Below are 18926 nucleotides of genomic sequence, written 5' to 3'. Positions count from 1 at the left end.
CCGTATAAAAGCATGAAAATGCACACGCAATCGAACCCCCTACACTGTGATTAGCGTCGTAGGGTAAACACAGCACTGCTGAGCTGAAGAGCAAACACTATTGGTTCATTCGGATGCCCTGTGGCATTCTAATTATTGTCGCCGTGGGTACCCTGTGTGCAGATTGCTCTCCGTCACCCGTCACCGGATACATATCTGTGTATGATGTCTTTAGCAGCTTTAGTTATCAAAGGTTCTCATATTTTCCACTTATTAACCTCCAAAGTTTCTGTTTTTGTATTGAAATGGGGTCTGGAGGGCTGAATGGGGAGCTGAGGAACCAGTCGGATCAAGTTGATGCAATATTACGCTATCATTTTGCTGTACCTCACGACTCGAGATCAACACCCCAACACCAACGAACGACAACCGCAAATTTTCCCTCAACAAATCCTCATAATTCGACGACAAATCCAACGCCTGAATTCACTGAGATGGTGTGCTATTTGTGCTCGGTGAATTTCACCTTGTTCAAACGAAAAGTAAGTATTGTATCACAGCGATTGTGTATATTATTTGTGGTTTCTGCTTGCTTGCCGATCTTGAACGTGCTTATGAGTTGAAATAGATCGCCTTCTCTATCGACGGCCACCCGGAGTGTTTTTATTCCATAGAAGCTCACTATCTTTCATAATCCACGTCCGAATCTTTATATTATATGCCCAGTATTTTCTTTATGGACCATGGCTGCTGGCCTATGATCACCGCACAGAATTTAAAAACTCATTCCTACCAGAAGATTGAAGGACCGCAAATCGCCATGTAGTCTTCCCGTCATAAACATCTCGAAGTTTTCTGCGATCGAAAAGTGTTATCGTTTACAATCGCACTTAGCGTACAATGTACAGAATTCTGTCAAATAAATGTTTTCTTGGCACTTTCTATTAATTTTTTCGTGTGATGCTTTGTCGGAAAATCGCGCCCATGCAAATTATTGTCAACAAACACCTAGCGACTTGGGATTACGAATTTGAAAGGTACTTCTGATCGTTAATTAATAAATCAACGAATCAATCCTTTCAAAAAAGAAAACTCTTACTCTTCCACCTTTTTATTACCTCTAAATAAACACAGCTGATTTCTTTTTAATTTACTGTATTATAAGAATTAGGGCAATTCCCTCTGTTTTTATTTTATCATTTTTGCTGACGAGATATACTTACGTTTATAGGTGGGAAAAAATGCGGCCCGCAACCTATTATCTAAATTCATTCGAAAACCAAGCCATTAGTGATTTGCGTAACTTGGGGTTTATTTATCTACTTTCGATTAAGCAACGAAAATGTTTTTATTTCAAGTCGATGAAAATTCACTTTGGTAATTTTGATTTTATAATTATTTTTTTTACTTGCATCTAATTTGTAGGCCTTATGTGTGTTTCTCCTCTCTGATTTGGTTAAAGCCTGACCTGTTCAATCAATATAAATATATATTGAAAAGTCATCAGTGTATCGAAATCAATTAATAATTGATATCGGCTGGATCAGAATATCGATAATAATCAATACTCATATGACCCTTGATTATATTCAATGAATATTGAGCTCTAAAATCGGGGTATCGTTGTAAAGAGATCCTCAAATTCAACTTTTACAAAATAATAATATTGCAACTGTACTCTGTGTAAGACTGTACAGTTACTCTTTGAAATATTCTAATTTGTATTTAACAAGATCTGTCAAGTCAAAACATCGATTAACTGTATTGCACCCTGAAAACGACCATTACCCCGAAAACACAGAGGAGAGCCGGCTCGCAGGCTATTAACTGTTCTGTACCTGTGTGGTGTCTTCATAGCTGTCAACCTTGCTTTAGGAAAAATCTTGAGAAAATACAGTGAATGTATCAGAAGTACCAAGATAGCTAATGCGGGAGAATACAGAAAATGTATGGGTATTTTCAAGAAAATTAGGCTTGAGAAAAGGTTCAAAATCTTGAGACTCCCGCCTAATGCGGGAGAGTTGACAGCTATGTGTCTTGAATTTTTGTCTCTTTGTCAATAGACAGAATCAGTGAGTACTATCCTTGTGTCCAAATTAATATTATGCTCGGGAGAACAGATTTGGATCGTAATAAAGAATATCTTTTTATTCAAATTTCTTATACATTTTACTTTATTTCTGTAGGGAGAAAGGAACGACATTGTAAAATCGAGGTTATCGTAAACTTCAGGTTTAACTGTAGTAAAAGTAATTTTTTATTTATTACTAAATACAAATATCTTTTTGTGAAATCTCTAGTAGTATAACTCATTAATGATTTTCGAATAAGTGCAAAAATATTTCTCTCTCACATTATTATAAGAAGAAACAGTAAGTTAAGATCTGGATAGGGGGGTGAGTGGCTATCCATCCCCGTTTTTTTATTAATTTCTGGTAAATTATTTGTATAATCTACCCCACTTCATGAACATTCTAGTTTTAAATTTGTACAGTGTTTGTCAAAGTCAGCTATCCGCAAGTAGCTCTCTACTTGGGGGGGGGGGGGGGGGGGGGTAGCCAGGATTTGTCAAAGGAAGGGGCCCAATTAATAAATTTAACGAAAGCCAATTTTTTTTCAATGACTTGGATTTGTTCATGTTTGTTTGTTTGGTACATCAGTAAAAAGTAATTGGAACATGGATTAAGAAAACAGGTTTAAATATTATAGATTTTTTTAATACTGCAAAGCCCTTAAAGTAGTGTAGTAGTGAATCATCCAATTTGTAGAATGCAGTTAATAGCAGAATTGTTTCTAGTGCCCCCCAGGCATTCGGTATATGGTGGGATAATATGTTGCATGACCTGTTATCAGAATTTTTAAATCTAGAGGCTTTAGAAGAGCCTTGTGGTTAAAATAGCTCATAGGAATAATCAATGGTTAAGTTGTCATTAGACAGATATGTCTAGCCAATACCACCCACATGGCCTGATATTTTGTACAATGTTGCACTTCTCATATTTCAATTAGTTCCCTGGGTTAGAAACCTCTGTACACCTTGTTATTTCTTTAAATATAATAGCTTACTAAAATTTCAGAAAAAGGTTATGCTGGTAATTGGTTTCCTGACATCTTACGCTGGTGGGTGGTTTGATGGTTTTCTGAACAACATATCTGTTATTATAAAGCATCATTTCAGGTATTGATGACTTTTTTGCTTAGTTTCTTTCTAAATAACTCTTTGGCCCATTCTTCAAACGAGAGAGAACATGTTTTTAATTTACCATTTTGTTTATATTTTTGCATTAGAAATGGCACTCAACAGTGTGGCCTTTACTTGTTTTAATTGTAACAATGCCCAAAGGAATAGCCATAACCCAAATCTAAAATGATCTTTATTTTTTTAAGTTTTGATGTTACCATCCCTAGCTTTCTATGCCCTTGGGAACCTAATATAGCTTATCTTGTTGTAAGGGATAATATTATTATTTGAAAAGAAAGTTCAGTTTTAAAAAGAATAAAAAAATGTATAGAGTACCCCTCCCCCCATTTCATTTATACCCTGTCTGTTTTTTTTTTTCTTCCTAGAGTACATGTCGAGGTTGCAAGAAGACACTCTGCAGTAACTGTTTCACACAAGGATTGAATGCTCGTGACCAATCACCACGTTGTATAACATGTCGAGCACTTGCAGCCCCATCAACACACAAAGACTTTCTACAATATCTGAAGATCAAAGACTTGCAGGACTTCTTAAGACTGAAAAACATTCCCATGTCCCAGTGTAAAGAAAAACGGGATTTGATTGAGTTAATACTACAATACTCACAGCCACGGAGGTATCCTGACTTTCCTAGAGGAACTCCTCATCCTCCGCCCCCTGTCACTCATGATCAAAGACAGGGGGGGACGCATCCTAACTCAAATAGTGGTCAAACAGCAAATAGAGTCAATAGAGCTGGGGAGAATAATGCATGTGAAACAAAAGAGGTATGTGGAGCAAATAGTAAATCTCTTCTTTTATTCTGCAAAAAAAGGCTTGCTATCATGTTTAGCCAGATCTGAAAGAAGATCTGAAAGAAGATTTATTGACTGAAACAAAAAATGAAAGATATTGATATTATCTTTAAAACTTTTCAGTGGTGGGAGCAGGGGGGGAGGGGCAACAAATTCTGCTCTCCCTCCCCCCCCCCCCCGATTTTTTTGTTATTCAATGTATGATTTTCTAAGAAATTGAGGAATTTGAACAACTCTAGCACTGAAAATCTTATGAATTCTCATAAGAGGATTTCCAAATTTTCAAACTCTACCCAAGCAAAATTTTATTCAGGGATTTGTTTTTGAGATAAGGTAAATGACTATCTTACTCCACATGTTACTTTCTTTATATGTCAATAAGGTGTTTAGCATCTTAATGTTTCTTTCAATAAAAATGTTTCTTTTTGCAGGCAACTCGACGTACTATAGATGACATTACGGACATTGAACAAGTAGATAACCTGTCAGTCAAAGAACTAAAGCACATCCTTACGGCAAATTTTGTGGATTTCAAGGGATGTGTGGAAAAGGAAGAGCTGTTATCAAAAGTCCGTTTGCTATGGAAGTCAAGAAATTGTGAGAAACAGAAAGGTATGTTTGCACTTCCTGGTTTTGGCCTTTTTAACACAACAGTGCTCTCCTTTCTTTCCTATATATCTGCTAGAGCACAACTGAAATTTTGCTTGCATTGTAATTTTCACACAACAAAAAGTATCTACTGGATATCCTTTAAATTTTCCATTTCTTTTTGTTTAATTTTTTCATTTGTACTTTCGAACATCCCAGCTTACTAAAAATGCATAATAATTGCAATTGTTATTTCAGTTGAGAATGTGTCGGAGTCACTGGATGAGTCCTGTAAAGTGTGCATGGATAACCTGATCGACTGTGTCCTACTAGAGTGTGGGCACATGGTAGCCTGTATAAACTGCAGTAAACAGTTAGCAGAGTGCCCTATATGTAGGCAGAACATCTCACGAATTGTCAGGGTGTTCAAAGCTTAATGTTAATCATTCACAAATTACGACTTCTCCTAATTGATTAAGAGGGGGGCTAGAAAGGGGGGCTGCCAAAGAAAGAGCAATGTTCTCTTTCAGAAGAGTAGGGTACTTGCCGAAGAATTGTTATTCAATTCACAAGGAATCATCCTGTAGATATATATTTTAAAATGGACCATGGATCACTTAAATGAAGGGGTCAAGAGCACAGGGGTCTCTGCCTCCCCTCTTCATCTGACCCCCCCTTTCTACAAGCACAATATTTGGTGTATTTTTTTGGGAAAATGAGAAAGGACTACAATTACCAGTATGTCTGCATGGTGAGACTGAATAGGCGAATGAGTTAATGTGTTGGTCTACTAGTAAAATTGGTGTAACTAAAATATGATCCATAACAAAAAATATAATATTGCTTGCCACTATTCTTCATGTTTGGATCATAAGATGTTCGTAATTATGTAATACATTAGCCAGACCTCAGCTTCTGTAATATCGATCTGACTTGCGTGACACATGGTTTGTAAGCTTTGAAACCCTGTGAGAATGAGATGTTCATCTCAGTAAGTGAATTAAATCTGCTTGAATCATGATGAATTTCAATCCATCCTACAACTAAAACAGCTCAGTTATATTTTTTAAAATATCAAATAAAACAGGAAAGTTGTATTTTGAAAAATGATGCAAGTTTTGAATATTCAAAACAAAACAACATTGCCATGTCAGATCTACAGACTACAGCACTTATTTTATTGCATGGTACTATTGTAGACCAGATAGCCTGAGTGAAAGGCCCTTTTATTATTCGCTGCGAAGAATATACTGGGAAGTGAAAAAAAAATTTCTCTAAAACTTTTGAAAAATAAAATTGCCTTATACTCAGGGTATAGACCAAATGACTGAGATTTTTGTGTAAATACTGTATAATACACTTCTTGTATTACTTATATACACATGACTCAATAAATGTTTCTCAGCTTTTTGATTGGTCAAATTTAATAGAACAATTGTATTATTTGCTTGAGACTAGTACTCATGATGCAGTGAAAGTCAATGACCAATAATGACCTGAGCAACGTTTTTTTGAGAAGATAAGAAATTAATAATAAAAATACCACTAAAGGCTTGTTTATTCTTTCAGTTATTTAATTTCAAGATTCTCACCATAGAAGTGCATTATAAAATAATTGGTAAAGACTTGGATATACAATGTAAGAAAGAACAAGGGATAGACTTACAAGGGACTCAAAATATCAATCAACCAATCATAGGGGAGAAAAGGTGTTCTGAATCAAAACTTAATCAATGGAAGTGAGAAGGCAGTTTAAGAGTTTTGGAATTATTTGTGATAGTCGCAAAGATTTCAGCTGAACTTATTTAAATTGAGTTTCTTTATTGCTTTTACATTCTACAATATCAGAAGATATTTGTAATCAACAGAATTACAAGATCTGTTGCAAAGAATTTGTTAGAGCCACAAGACATTTCAGCAAACTTTCAGAAAATGAGAGGCTGCAGTAAACTTTGGATCATCTAGCAACCCTAAAATTTTCTATCATTCTTACGATAACATTTCTTGAAAGCATGCTTATACAGTGCTGTAAAAAATGTAACAATAATACATCCAAAAGCATACACAGACATCCTATACATGTTGGATCACCACTTGATTCTGAACTTCTCGGTAATATAATTATTTGAAGTATGGTACAAGGTTCAAAAGACTGATCTAGTGTATGATAGGAGCTAAGGCTTCTTGTATTCAATTCTTTCCACTTTAACGTCGTCACCAACAAGCTGATAGACATACGTCACCACGGTACTAGCCTGGATGTCCATTAGGACGAAGGATGGCGTAACATTCCTGGAATACAGAACACTTCATCAGACATTTAGATAATACTTTAGGGCCATAGATCTTATCTTTGATTTGGAGGGGAAAGGGGAAGATTTTTTGGCACAAACATTTAACAGCCATATAACAGCATGTACATAATACAAATATTGGAAAAATATAATACAAAAAATATAATACAAATATTTTACAATAATACAAAAAAAAAATATAATACAAATATTAGGAAATATTTGAATGGTTTTTCATAGGACAAGCATATTGGGAGGCTGACAGGCTTTTGTTCCCCGTACATGAAAGACCTGTCCATGCATTTACATTAATTCAGCCCCTCCACCCACCACCCCTATTCTTCGTGATATATTTTAAAGCCCCCTCAACAAAAAGATGCTGTGCAGCCAATGTTTACATTTCTTATTTTGCTTTCCATATACTGGTTGAGCTATTTGAGTGCTGTATTTACAAAAGCATCTCCTTGCCTTTCTAATGGTGTGTAGGCTCCAGTTGCAGTACCAGGGTTGATATAAAACTTCTCTTCATGTTCATATGCCTCAAACTTATGGGTGTGGCCAAATATTAAGATATCTACATCCAGCTGTCTTTGAAGCTGAAAAGTGAGAAAAATAGTTAATAGGCAAAATGATATCTTTGTATGGAATTGTGTAAAGCACTTTAAATCACTTTCATCTGAAAACTACTTTTTGCTCTCAAACATCCAATCAACATAGTCCGGCTCCCAAGAGACCAGCTATTTGTAGACAAGAATATCAGGAAAATGGAACTTTTTTAGCGATGTCTTGTGGAGATACTGCAATGGCATTAAATTTCCTTTCTGTTCTTTCAGGTGTGGTCAGATTTTTATAACATAAATCACCCCCCCCCCCCTCCCCCCAAATAATCAGGTCCACTTCGGATTTTGCACCCACCCTCCCCCCCCAAGAAAAATTTCAAGCATCAGCCCTTCATTGGATGCTGCTGTTCCACTACAAGGGACAGTAGCAAATCCAGACAAAACAAGAGTATGTATGTACATACCATTGCTAAGCTTTCTGGGTCCCCCCATGGAACTATTTGGTGGCCATGGCAGAGTCCAATCCTAAACTGACCAACAGTCACAACTTTCTGCTCTGGATAGGACAGATTCTTAAACAAGAAGAAAATATATATAAGTATTGGTTATGCTGGCGAGTTTTGCTAGAAACTTGTTGTCATATTTACCTCATCAAAATCACCCCGAACAACATGCACATCGCTAGCAAGAGTCTTGAGGTAGTCAAAAGAGTCTTTACTGCATAAGTTACCAGTACATAGAATGTGCTGAATCTTTCCTGGCACCTGAGGATAGGTAAAACATATTATAATTGTGCATTGTTATTTGAAAAAAATAAAACATTTAAGAGATGAACTACAATCTTTAGAACAACAAAATGGGGAGTGACCACCAGTAAAATAAATCTTGACCACAAGGGACAGCCTAGTTAAAGACAAATACAGAGCTTAAAAATCAGGGGCGTAGCCTAGGGGCCCCAGGTCCCCCTATTTTAGCAGCCAAAAATACAGTAAATGTATGAGAGACTATATAAAATACTGTAGAAAATAACTTGAAAGTCCCTTTTGGGCCCACACCTGTTAAAAATCCTGGCTATACCGCTGAAAATAGTGACTAGACTAAGCAGTTTCATTTGTAAGTCCTTTAAGATTTTTTTCCTAAAACGATAAATACCAGGCTCTATTTTGAGCAGGGGTTAGGCCTTATCGGTTCATTGTGGTAGACACACCATAACAATTTGGGGTGCATTGAATATTGAGCCTAAAAAAAATCCACAAGTTTTCCACTCTCAAGTAATCCCAGGCGAACTTCTGAAATCCCCAAAATTCAACCTCCTTGTCATTCTAATAATTGCCCCTCCCCCTGTGATTGCATGTTATGGCTAAAATGGTTCCTTTCTTTGATAATAATTTTTGAAGTATATATATATGTATAGAGTTAATTTATTTAAAGTTTAGTTGAGCTCCTTGTAATATTTTGAAATTTTGATCGACCATCTTGGATATAATTTTTTAAGGGGGGGGGGGGGGTAATGAGGGTAGAGACTAGAAAGGGGGTGGGTGACAGTAATTGCATCACCATCCTACCCTTAATATGTCTGTTCACTTTGTTTGTTTACAAGTCTATTAGCTACAATCTTACCAGAAGTTTTCTAAACTTTGCCGGTAAGTTGTGTTGTCTGTGAGGGATATGTAAGTCGCCCAGGACCAAGACAAGCTGAGAGAGAGATAGAGAGTGTGTCAGCCAGGGTCTACATCATACATCAGGTACAAGGTATCTCGCGCTTTGAATAAATGTAAACAAAAAAATCCCATTCCGTGCAAATAATGCTACATGTGTAGAGCTGCTGATTCCTTGGACAATACTTAAACATCAAGCGATCAAATGAAGGAAATATGTTTTCATCGAAGAATCATTCTTGATTTCCTTCTCTTTTCTTCGGTTTCAAGGCGAAGTTAGAAGGAATAATAGCTTAAATGCGTACAATAAAAAGCCGGAACTATCTGGGATACTGTTAAGGTATCAGGTGTTGAAAGAAGTGAAAAATTCCTATAAATCTCGGTGCTCTTCTGTCTAAAATACTCACCATTTTGAAAGGGTATATGTTAGTCCCAGATTCGACTCGCACAGCTTAGCGCCGTCCCTCGAGTAAAAAGATCACGTGATCTCAAGAGAAACCGGAAATATCGAAGAGAGAGAGAGGAAATGTGATTGGATAACATTTTACAAACAAAATGATCACAGGGCATAAACCGGAAATAAAGTTCACCATTTTGCTTTCATTCGATTGGCTTTCTAACAGACATTTGTTTTTCTATCCAATCACATCGGTCGAACCTGAAAATATTTTACTTCCGGAACTTCAGACAGTAGAAAGAGCTTCAAACTGCAAGATCGAAGTTTTTTTTAGTATTTTTTCCTCTTTTGTGTCTGTCTCGTAAGACAGATTACAAAATTGGGAGTTGGCGGTAAAATGGGAGCATAAACGTGGTATTTTGAAGACATTTTATCTGCTTTCATACTGAAATTTCACCGCATATAGCAACCGGTTTACGATGCCAAAACCAAAACTAAAGGGAAACAATTCAAATACCCGCAACCGATCTAAAGCTCATAGGAGAAGCCGGACTAGAAATGGCATCAAAGACTCAAAGAACATGGTCTTCATGAAAAAAGGGAAAGTGGTTCAGGTAATCGAATTCTTTTCCAAGCAGTTTCCAGAATTCCACAAGAGTAGAAATTTGGCGAGTACTAGCTATAAATGCGAACGTCTGATGTTCGATATAGACGATACGGAGTCCATAATCGCTTCATATCACCGTTCTTTTTCGCTATTATATCTATAACTAATACTGGAAAGTATGAGTTGTCATTGCTTCAATCCTACCAACCTCTCTATTTTTTTCTGACTAAATTTTAACCGACAGTTGCCTGGTAGACTCATACAGCCAGAGACATTTATGGAGTAGACATTGTATGAAGGATAATGAAATTACTTATTTTCTCCTCAACAGTTGCTTGTCACACCAAAACAGAGTCCTTCGAGAGTGTTTTATCTAGTCATAAATTCTTATTTCTTTTTTTCTATTTGATTGTCATTCTCAGCTTTAATACGAAATTGTTCGAACTTTTCCATTCGATGTTCTCCGAGTCGTAGTACATGGACAACATGACATTTATGTGCTGATAGTGCTGTGGCTCATTATGGCAATTACAACCTAAAATCCATTTTGATGATATTTTTCATTTTTTTTCTTTTTTCTTTAATTTTCGGATTGTTTTATTATTATTATTATTATTGTTTTTTTTTAATCCCATTGTACCGGGAAAAAATACAAGTATATATAGCTAAACCATTTTCCGTTCTAATAATTCTAGAATCAATTATAAGTACAATTTACTTATAGAATTTTTCATGCTGTCAATTTTTAGGCTGCAAGGTCTGTGAGCCCGAGAAGTGACTCAAGTGCAGCCAGCGGTGACCATGAGGGCGCATGCGAACTCGGCAGTGCGTCCGATTCCAAGATGGCGGCAATGTTCGTTCGTGAACCGAGTTTTGATGACAATCGATCAGATCTTATAGACGATGAAGAGGACAGGGGATTTCTTCGACACAGTGACTCCGATGAAGGTGAGCTTTACTTCACATTCGTCTTTCAAATGATCCACGAATACCTCGTAAGCTGCAATGTTTAGTCAGTTTTGTTTATAGGCTATGCCCGTTGTATCGCCTTTTGCGTTGTTGTTTATTTTATACGTTATATGTAGGCGCATTGTGGGCATTTCTAAAAGACTACATTTTTTAGTAGGATAAGGCTGAGCTTATATACACATTTATTTTTATCTGCCACCCCATAACCTTTATGTTCCACTTAAAGTTATTATATTACTATTAGTTTAGTGATGGGGCACCTAGATTGGAGGAGAGAAGCTTAGAGCCTGCGTTACTAGAGACCTAAAGCATGTGAAAACATAGAATGCTCAGGTGTTGGATTTGCATGAGAGTGTGCCATCCTTGGCGTTCCAATTATGTTATCAATGATGTGAAAAGGGGGAAAGCCTTGTAGTTGAAAAGTCGAGAATAGTGCGTGCACAAAAACAACGTTGTTCTACTGTATGGTGTTCTACATTTTCACGTGCTCAAGGCCCCCTACTATAGTATCCAGAGTCACCCTTTTACCTTGATATGGCATTACAGCTTGGCCTAGAGAAATAAAGAAAGAACAATGGAGATATGAATGAATGGACAAATCAAAGAGCAGAGCAGTTGACAATTAGCTTCAGATGATAAGTAATACTTTTTCTTAAGGTAGATAGGAGTGAAGTGGATGATATAGATTCTATTCTATGTCAACTCTGTGCCTAAAGCTGCTATGTGTTATTCTCTCAAGCTGAATGATGTAATTATCCTCCTTAGATACTGAAGATGCAAGTGAGACAGATATGGCTAAACTAGAGGAGGAATTTACTGAAATGAAAGAACAGTAAGTCACAAAGTCATTATATTCACAAAGCTTTCTACATGTTTTTTTCTACCATTCTTGAGTCCTTCAAAAACATATAAAAGTGTGTATTTTAGTTCCCTCTTATGAGGGGGGGGGGGGGGGGGGCACTGGCCCCTTGGATCCAACACCTAAAAGGGATATTAAATGCCAAGATATCAGTTATGCAAAGATATCATTTCTGTCATTTTAGATACTGAAAGATTTGTCAAGCATCTCTCTTGTCCAAACCTGGTAGTGAAACCCCCTTTTGGATTTACAAACTTGTTTTAACTTCACTTCTGTTTTTCAGGATGTACCAAGAAAAACTCCAAGACTTTAAAAATCAACTTCAACAATTGAAAAGTGGTAATATTAAAGAAAAGAAAGATTAAAAGGTGTACAAAAGCAAAGCAATATTAAGTGCTGTGTTTAAATTTTCTACATTCCAGGGAAGCACCAGGAATACCTCAAAAGGTTAAACAAACTGGAAAAGATTAAAGATGACCGACTAGTGATTTCTGGTAGGTGTTATTATCTGTTATCTTGCTTGAAGGTCACTATACATCTTGGCTGTTTAAGGGATGCTAATTCTTGCCATTTTGTTTTGTTTCAGAAATCTGCAGGAAATATGAGGTAATTCACCAGTATCTATAATTCACATTTCACCTTTTTTACCACATAGATATCCACAATAGCTCTGTCTATTTTTTCATTAGATAGAGTTGGTGGAGAAAGAATACATCAGAGAAAAGCAAGCTGTTCAGCAAGAGTATGAGGTAATGAAAATATTGTTGTACAGTATGTATGTTTGTTGGTTATTTTTCTTGTATTTGAATGTTTGTTTATTTCTCTAATAGCAAAAGACATTTGGCCTTTTTCTTGGGTGACCCTGTTGTTTTATTTTAATTTGAGGTTTTTTTTAATAGAGTCAATTTAATTATATAATGGGTTGGATTTTTCAGCTATTTCAGTAAACATATTTTACTAAGGAGAAGGACATCTCATGTACATTGATTTTGTATGTCAGTGACACATTCATTACTCATATTGGACCTAGTGTGTCCATGGCTTTTTTCACATGGCTTTTCACATTGCGTATTTCATGCCTAAGTTATTGAATTGTGGATGCTAAATCTTTGGCATAGTTTTTTGGTTTTCCCTGGGTGCAGTTAACAGACAGTCTGTGATTATTTTAAGAACAAAAAGGTGGAACTGAAGGATACACTAATGTCAGAACTACTTGAGAAAAAGAAAACCATAGAGAATGAAAGAGTTACCATGGAGCTTACAGGAGGTAAGCATTGGGTGTTATGATTGACAGATATTTACCACCTCAAGTAAATGGCCCAGACAACATTGCTAGTAACAAAATTTACATCTTCAAACAAAGCAATTAGAGTGTTCTTTACTGTCGTCAGGAGTTTGTAGTATTCAAGCATTGCTTTTTCTAATGTTTGAAACAGTGCTCAATTAATTGCCCAGGAAATGTTAAAAACTGATTCAAACCAAGAACTGCATCATTGGTCATCTAGGTTCTACATGCAAAATGCATCCAGTCTCCAACCTTAGGCTCACAATGCCCCAGGAACACAGAGCAGCTTAAAAATTAAAAAAAAAAATAATGGATAAATGTAAATATTTTCAGATTCTGTTGAGATTAAGCCAGCTGTGACAAGAAAGCTTAGAAGAAGACCAAACGAACCCCTTCCTGCCCCAGAGAAACGGAGAAAGACGTCTCATATCCTTTCCCACATAAGATTGTACAGGATAACCAAGCCCTTTATCTTATTTTCACAATCATGCAGAGTTTTAGGAGATATGATTAAAATTTATATCATTGAATGAAGGCCATGTTTTACACACATTTCCATATCTCAATTGGTCGACTGTACCCAGATGTTTTGCACCCCTTAACATTATGTACCTCAGATCAACTACCTTTTAGATGAACAAGATATTATGGATGATCTGCGTGCCCTCAACAAACTTGTACTTCCTATGGAGGTATGTATGTCTGTTCATCAGTCAATTTATGGTTCCCTTTTTAATAAAACAACACAACTACAGTAGTACCAGAATCTATTTCATATCAAACAGTCAGGTTTTCAGCAGTTTAATAAACAAAACGACTTGAACCACTTTTCTATTTGATATTTCTACAGAGTCGATCCAATTCTCCTGCTCCATCACTCACCAAAAGTAGCAATAGTCGCATCAAGGGTGGCAATTCAGGTATCTGAAAGTTGGTTTGAGATAATACTAGGAAGGTTTTGGATGATAATTATTTATATTTATGACATTAAAGGGAACTCTGTTGATATGGGAGATGTCAGAATTGAAGATGGAAAGTTGTACTACGACAAGAAATGGTAAGAACTCATTTATAAAAAGACAGATGTTAAAACTTTTAGTTTTGATTTTTACAATATGCACATTGTTACACTTTTTTCTTTGTTTATTTAATAACAATGAGCTTATTCGCAAATCAATACTCAGTTATAACAAATAACCTCCCATCCACTTTATATTACCTTGGTTCTTCTTTAACATTCTTGCAAAGTGCAATGATGAAATGTTTGTCAACTTTTTCAAAACCTAAAAATACTATTCAATCCATTTCCACCCATTTTCATGTGAGATGTTCAAACCAACATTACTGTATTTACCTGCATATAAGCCACGCTTTTTTCGATCCAAAATGACCTTCAAAATTGGGGTGGGTCTTATAGGTGGAATGCCACTTTTAATAATTGACATAATAAGAAAAACAAAAGATTTTCTATACTTGGTCAATTGATTGTTTGCTTGTTTGAGAAACCAATAAAAACATTATTAGCATGCCTATGTAAACTTTGTGTGGCATCGTGTGTTGCACGAGTTTTATGTCAAACAAATAATCACTTTATTGTGTCAACAAAACATCAAGGCTACCTCGTGAGCGAAAAGCTAAGAATGATTGCCTTTGCTGGGGAAAATGGAAAAAATCACTCTTCCTCTGTTCAAGTTCCCCTTTATCTAGAAAATTGGAAAATAATGCATTACCTTACATTATGATTGTTCACAGGTTCAGTAAGGGCACCAGTATCATAGTGGAGAACAGAGAAAATGGCAAATACAGGTATTTACTGTCATTTCCAATCACAATTTATTGTATAATTTGATTTACCGTAAAGTCACCACTGTCACCAGCTCGTGGCTTGCTAAGAGTCCTGTTTGAGCTCTTGTCCTAGCAGGCATTATTTGATCATATCTATACTATAAAACTCACCACCACCATTGTTTAGCACACCATTGGTTTTGAGTTGACCATTAGTGATGGCAAGTTCGATAGTCAGGCACATGCTCTGCTCTTTTGGTATTTACGGAGCTCTGCACTTGACTAGGACTAGCGAGAATGATGACTCGGACCAGGTCCACGCCTTTTATACCGCGGTTCCTTGTTTAGGTCTTTAAAAGCCCATTTTTTTATAAAAAGCAGGTTTTAGCAGATAACATGTGATGTTGATTACGTCTAAACTTGCCACATCTTTTATTGAACTCACCTCTGGTGGTGCTATGATGGTGACTTAAACTGATGTCTTTTCTTCCTATTCTTTCCAAGTGGTACTTTAAGCTCGGTTGGACAAGCAGAGGTAAGTAGCATCTGCTGACGGTTGTATAAGTCAAGAAAACATTTTTCCTTGTTGTTTTAAGACTTTCTTCTTGTTGTCTGTCATTAGATCTGGGTGAAGAAGACTGACAATACTAAAGCCAAGATATATCTATCATCTTTACTGAAAGGCAAATTCACCTTGCGCAAGAAAAATAGCAACTCTTCCTGAACCTAAACACCTACCAACAGCCTTTTACATAAAGCTGATCTCAAAAAGGTTGTCGACCATTATATATTCACTTTCCACAGAAAAAATGCTGACTGATTCATGGTGCTTCACCCTCATGTGCATACCTGTCAACCTCCGGAAATCTTAAGGCTTGAGATTTTTTTTGGGAGGGAAACGTGGGAGATCTGGTGCTCAATGTGGGAGAAGGGACCCAAAACTTGAGAAGTCTCCCACCTAATGTGGGAGAGTTGAAAAGTATGCATTGGTATTTTTATTATAGATATCTTTTTCGGTGGAGAACCTTTTCAGGGTCCCTAGACCAGCAGAAGTTTCATCTTAAGAAAATATCTTCAAATTAACTTGCTGTCAGTAAAGCATTTCATTAGCTTGTACAGGTTATTTGTCCTGTTTTAATGTACAATTTTGTAAATAGAAATGTTTCATTACACTACATTGAGTAGAAAATAAAGGGAGTACACAGTAGTATTGTTTGGTTAGTTATGCTTGAGAAGACCATCCCATTCCATATTGTGCTTATTATTTCCTACTTGCATGATTACATCCTCAAAATAATGTCCCTTTTTTACTAGAGTCTTTTGAAAACAAAGTGTAAAGCCTAAATCAGAGAGGAGAGTCAATGAGAATTCCAACTCTCATGACCATTCAACAGCTCTCTTATCAACTCTCTTTTATTTCAAACATGTTCAGTTCTACATGAGAGTTGTCACCATTTGACAACACTCCTGTAAGGTGTATTTCACAGTTTTATAAAAGCTGCTGTGAAGGCATAATTGTAGCACATTCAACCAGCTGTTTTCTTGATAGCAATCAGATTGGCTTTACATCGTAGGTAGATGTCAAATATCTAGCTAATATTGCCCAAATAAGCACTGCAAACACAACAACTACCAGTGACCATTGCTTAGCCAAACTAGAATGGCCCTTTATTAGGACTCTGGATTTGGTGGAATAATAGATATTAGTATTAGCCCACATGATGGCATCTCTTGCCCCAGACCATGCCCCTGGTCCCATGATACGGTACTGTGAAGGAGTGCAGGGCCCAAAAAAGGATTGCCATGCCAACACTGGATCACGCAAGAGCAGTTACCATAGTGATGGCTTACAACCAATCAAATCAGCCAGCTCTTCACTGTATTGGATGAAGTTGACCTTTTGAGAGGGAAAAATATGCATTTTTTTATGAAAGGTTAAAAGAATACACTGACTTTGTTACCTCACATGTATGGTATGCCTGTGTAACCTTACCTTTATGGTATGCCTGTGTTACCACACATGTATGGTATGCCACACTTATGGTATACCTGTGTGAACTAACGTCTGTATGGTATGCCTGTGTGGCACATGACCTCACATCAACTGTATGGTATGCCTGTGTGACATGTGACCTCACCTCAGTGAAGCATAGTATCTTTTTGCCATGTTTCTCTTCTTTTGGTTAATTTCTACCATCATTACAGTGACGGAAGTTGCTCAATCCCTTTAAAGACATGCGTGATCTTGCCTGAAGTTCAACTTGGGGGTTAATAGCTCCTCCTGGCTGGAAACATCCCATCACTGCCATGGTCGGTTAAGACAGGTCTTCCAGTGGTCGATGGGAACCCCACTTGGGCGCAGACAAGATAATACCCATGATACTCTGCGATTACTGAGGTATACCTTGTTGCTGTGGCGACAAAGTTCCACTACAATATATCCACCAGAGTTGCCAATACCATAGAAGAATGACTTTTTCTAGAGGTGCATTAGTGTTGAGTTTCAATCAATCAGAACTATGGTTCTTAACAAAATACCATGGGAACCAGTTTTAGCAAAATATTATGACCCATGCTGATTGGTCGGTATTGATAACAATAAAACTCTCGTAATCAGACGAGGAGATAAAGTGAAGCGAAAGATCTCTAAACAAGCTGATGATAAATCACCGATATATGAAGGCATTAATGCTTTATGCTCTTGTTCTTTTGAGAGGAAATTAATATCCTTTCTAAGATATTATAGAATCCTTTCTTTTTGATCGCGTGACAAAACTATGTAAAAACAAATAGCCACAGACCTAAAACCAGCACATTCTTGCCTTGAAATCCCCTGAAGTCTTTATAGGCCTGGCTGTGAATCTTAACGCCTTGAAACTCGTCCATGCCTGGGATTATAGGCCAGTGTGGTCTGGAGTGATGGCCTACGCAGATCATTACCGCGCCAAACTCTACTTTCTTCACTATATTAGCACCCGATCCTTCTAGCGCCATGTTCTATAGCAAATATTCTTGTACAAGCAACGGCGTAGTCAGGATTTTTAAAAGGAGGGGGTCCAAATGGCCCTTTCAAGGCATTTTCTCCTGCATTTTAGATAATGTCTCATACATTTACTTTATTTTTTGCTGCTTGAAGGGGGGGGGGGGGGGGGGGGGCGCCCCCTGGGTCATCCCCCTGGAGACGCCCTCGGCAAGTCGAAGTGTTTGGCGTAGCTGTGAATGTATTCCAAGACGTATGAGTGGTACATAAATGGGGGATACTCCTTAGGAATTGGGAAATCAGAAAAACACATCATTTCCTCGCTCGTGTTGGTGACAACGGAGCGGTAGACGGAGCTGTGTCGTTCCTCTGGAGTGAAGGACCAAAGGCCACATATCGATTCTTCTTGCTCGAAGCACACAGGCTCCAAACCTTCGATACAGCATCATATGGAGACTAGTCCAGTAGCCCCGGATCCTATTATCGCCACCTTCATTTTTGCGCGCAATATTGCAGTGCCCTGCAGTGGCACGGAAGGCTGTTACGGGATCACATAGCATGCGTAGCGGCTCAAGGGAGGGAGGACTCAGTCCAGTCTCCCTCGCGCCGTTACCAGGTTACGCAGGCTAGGGATCACACGAACGGTATCACGGGATTGCCCGCGGGCGAATGAAAGATCAGTATGCGCTAGACCTTGATGCATGAGGGGAGGATCCCCGCTAGTATTGTCCAGGCCCATCGAGGGCCTTGTGTTGGTATGGGGATAATGGTATAGTAGTGATATTTAGAAATTATTTAGAAAAAAATTAGGCGTGTTATAAATTTTTTTCATTCTAAAACGGTTCAAAATTTAAACTATTCAGCGCAAGGTAGCGTCCAGCTTCAGAAAATACTTCTGTTTATGTACGTGCGCAAAGGATAATGGTCAGGAAAAGGTGGCCTGAGAATGATTCTTCCTCAACTGCTGCT

At 37.3% G+C, this 18926-nt stretch overlaps 3 protein-coding genes and 1 pseudogene across 3 annotated transcripts; 2 read left to right on the top strand and 2 right to left on the bottom strand.

Moving 5' to 3' along the window:
• Nucleotides 1-110: 110 nt before the first annotated feature.
• Nucleotides 111-6117, top strand: LOC5516539 (E3 ubiquitin-protein ligase RNF34). The gene is made up of 4 exons (XM_032386445.2): nucleotides 111-521; nucleotides 3547-3948; nucleotides 4407-4587; nucleotides 4822-6117. Exons 1-4 carry the CDS (start codon nucleotides 114-116, stop codon nucleotides 4998-5000), a joined length of 1170 nt encoding a protein of 389 aa, XP_032242336.2. The 5' UTR covers nucleotides 111-113; the 3' UTR covers nucleotides 5001-6117.
• A 247-nt stretch (nucleotides 6118-6364) lies between these two features.
• On the bottom strand, nucleotides 6365-9568 carry LOC5516535 (vacuolar protein sorting-associated protein 29). The gene is made up of 6 exons (XM_001636538.3): nucleotides 9483-9568; nucleotides 9038-9112; nucleotides 8065-8181; nucleotides 7882-7989; nucleotides 7326-7453; nucleotides 6365-6855 (listed from the first exon to the last, which is right to left on the bottom strand). The coding sequence occupies exons 1-6, from the start codon at nucleotides 9483-9485 to the stop codon at nucleotides 6738-6740; spliced, it is 549 nt and encodes a 182-aa protein (XP_001636588.1). The 5' UTR covers nucleotides 9486-9568; the 3' UTR covers nucleotides 6365-6737.
• A 199-nt stretch (nucleotides 9569-9767) lies between these two features.
• LOC5516528 (sin3 histone deacetylase corepressor complex component SDS3) lies at nucleotides 9768-16184 on the top strand. The gene is made up of 15 exons (XM_001636603.3): nucleotides 9768-10086; nucleotides 10829-11027; nucleotides 11814-11880; nucleotides 12191-12246; nucleotides 12330-12401; nucleotides 12494-12513; nucleotides 12597-12656; nucleotides 13078-13174; nucleotides 13526-13618; nucleotides 13805-13884; nucleotides 14043-14112; nucleotides 14186-14249; nucleotides 14945-14998; nucleotides 15482-15512; nucleotides 15600-16184. Exons 1-15 carry the CDS (start codon nucleotides 9952-9954, stop codon nucleotides 15699-15701), a joined length of 1200 nt encoding a protein of 399 aa, XP_001636653.1. The 5' UTR covers nucleotides 9768-9951; the 3' UTR covers nucleotides 15702-16184.
• Nucleotides 16185-16219: 35 nt separating this feature from the next.
• LOC116620747 lies at nucleotides 16220-18828 on the bottom strand (annotated as a pseudogene).
• Nucleotides 18829-18926: the final 98 nt, after the last annotated feature.

This window comes from Nematostella vectensis, chromosome 4, assembly GCF_932526225.1.
Source record: "Nematostella vectensis chromosome 4, jaNemVect1.1, whole genome shotgun sequence".
In the NCBI taxonomy this organism is placed as follows: Eukaryota; Metazoa; Cnidaria; class Anthozoa; order Actiniaria; family Edwardsiidae; genus Nematostella; species Nematostella vectensis.
This window is presented reverse-complemented; position numbering and strand designations above follow the sequence as displayed.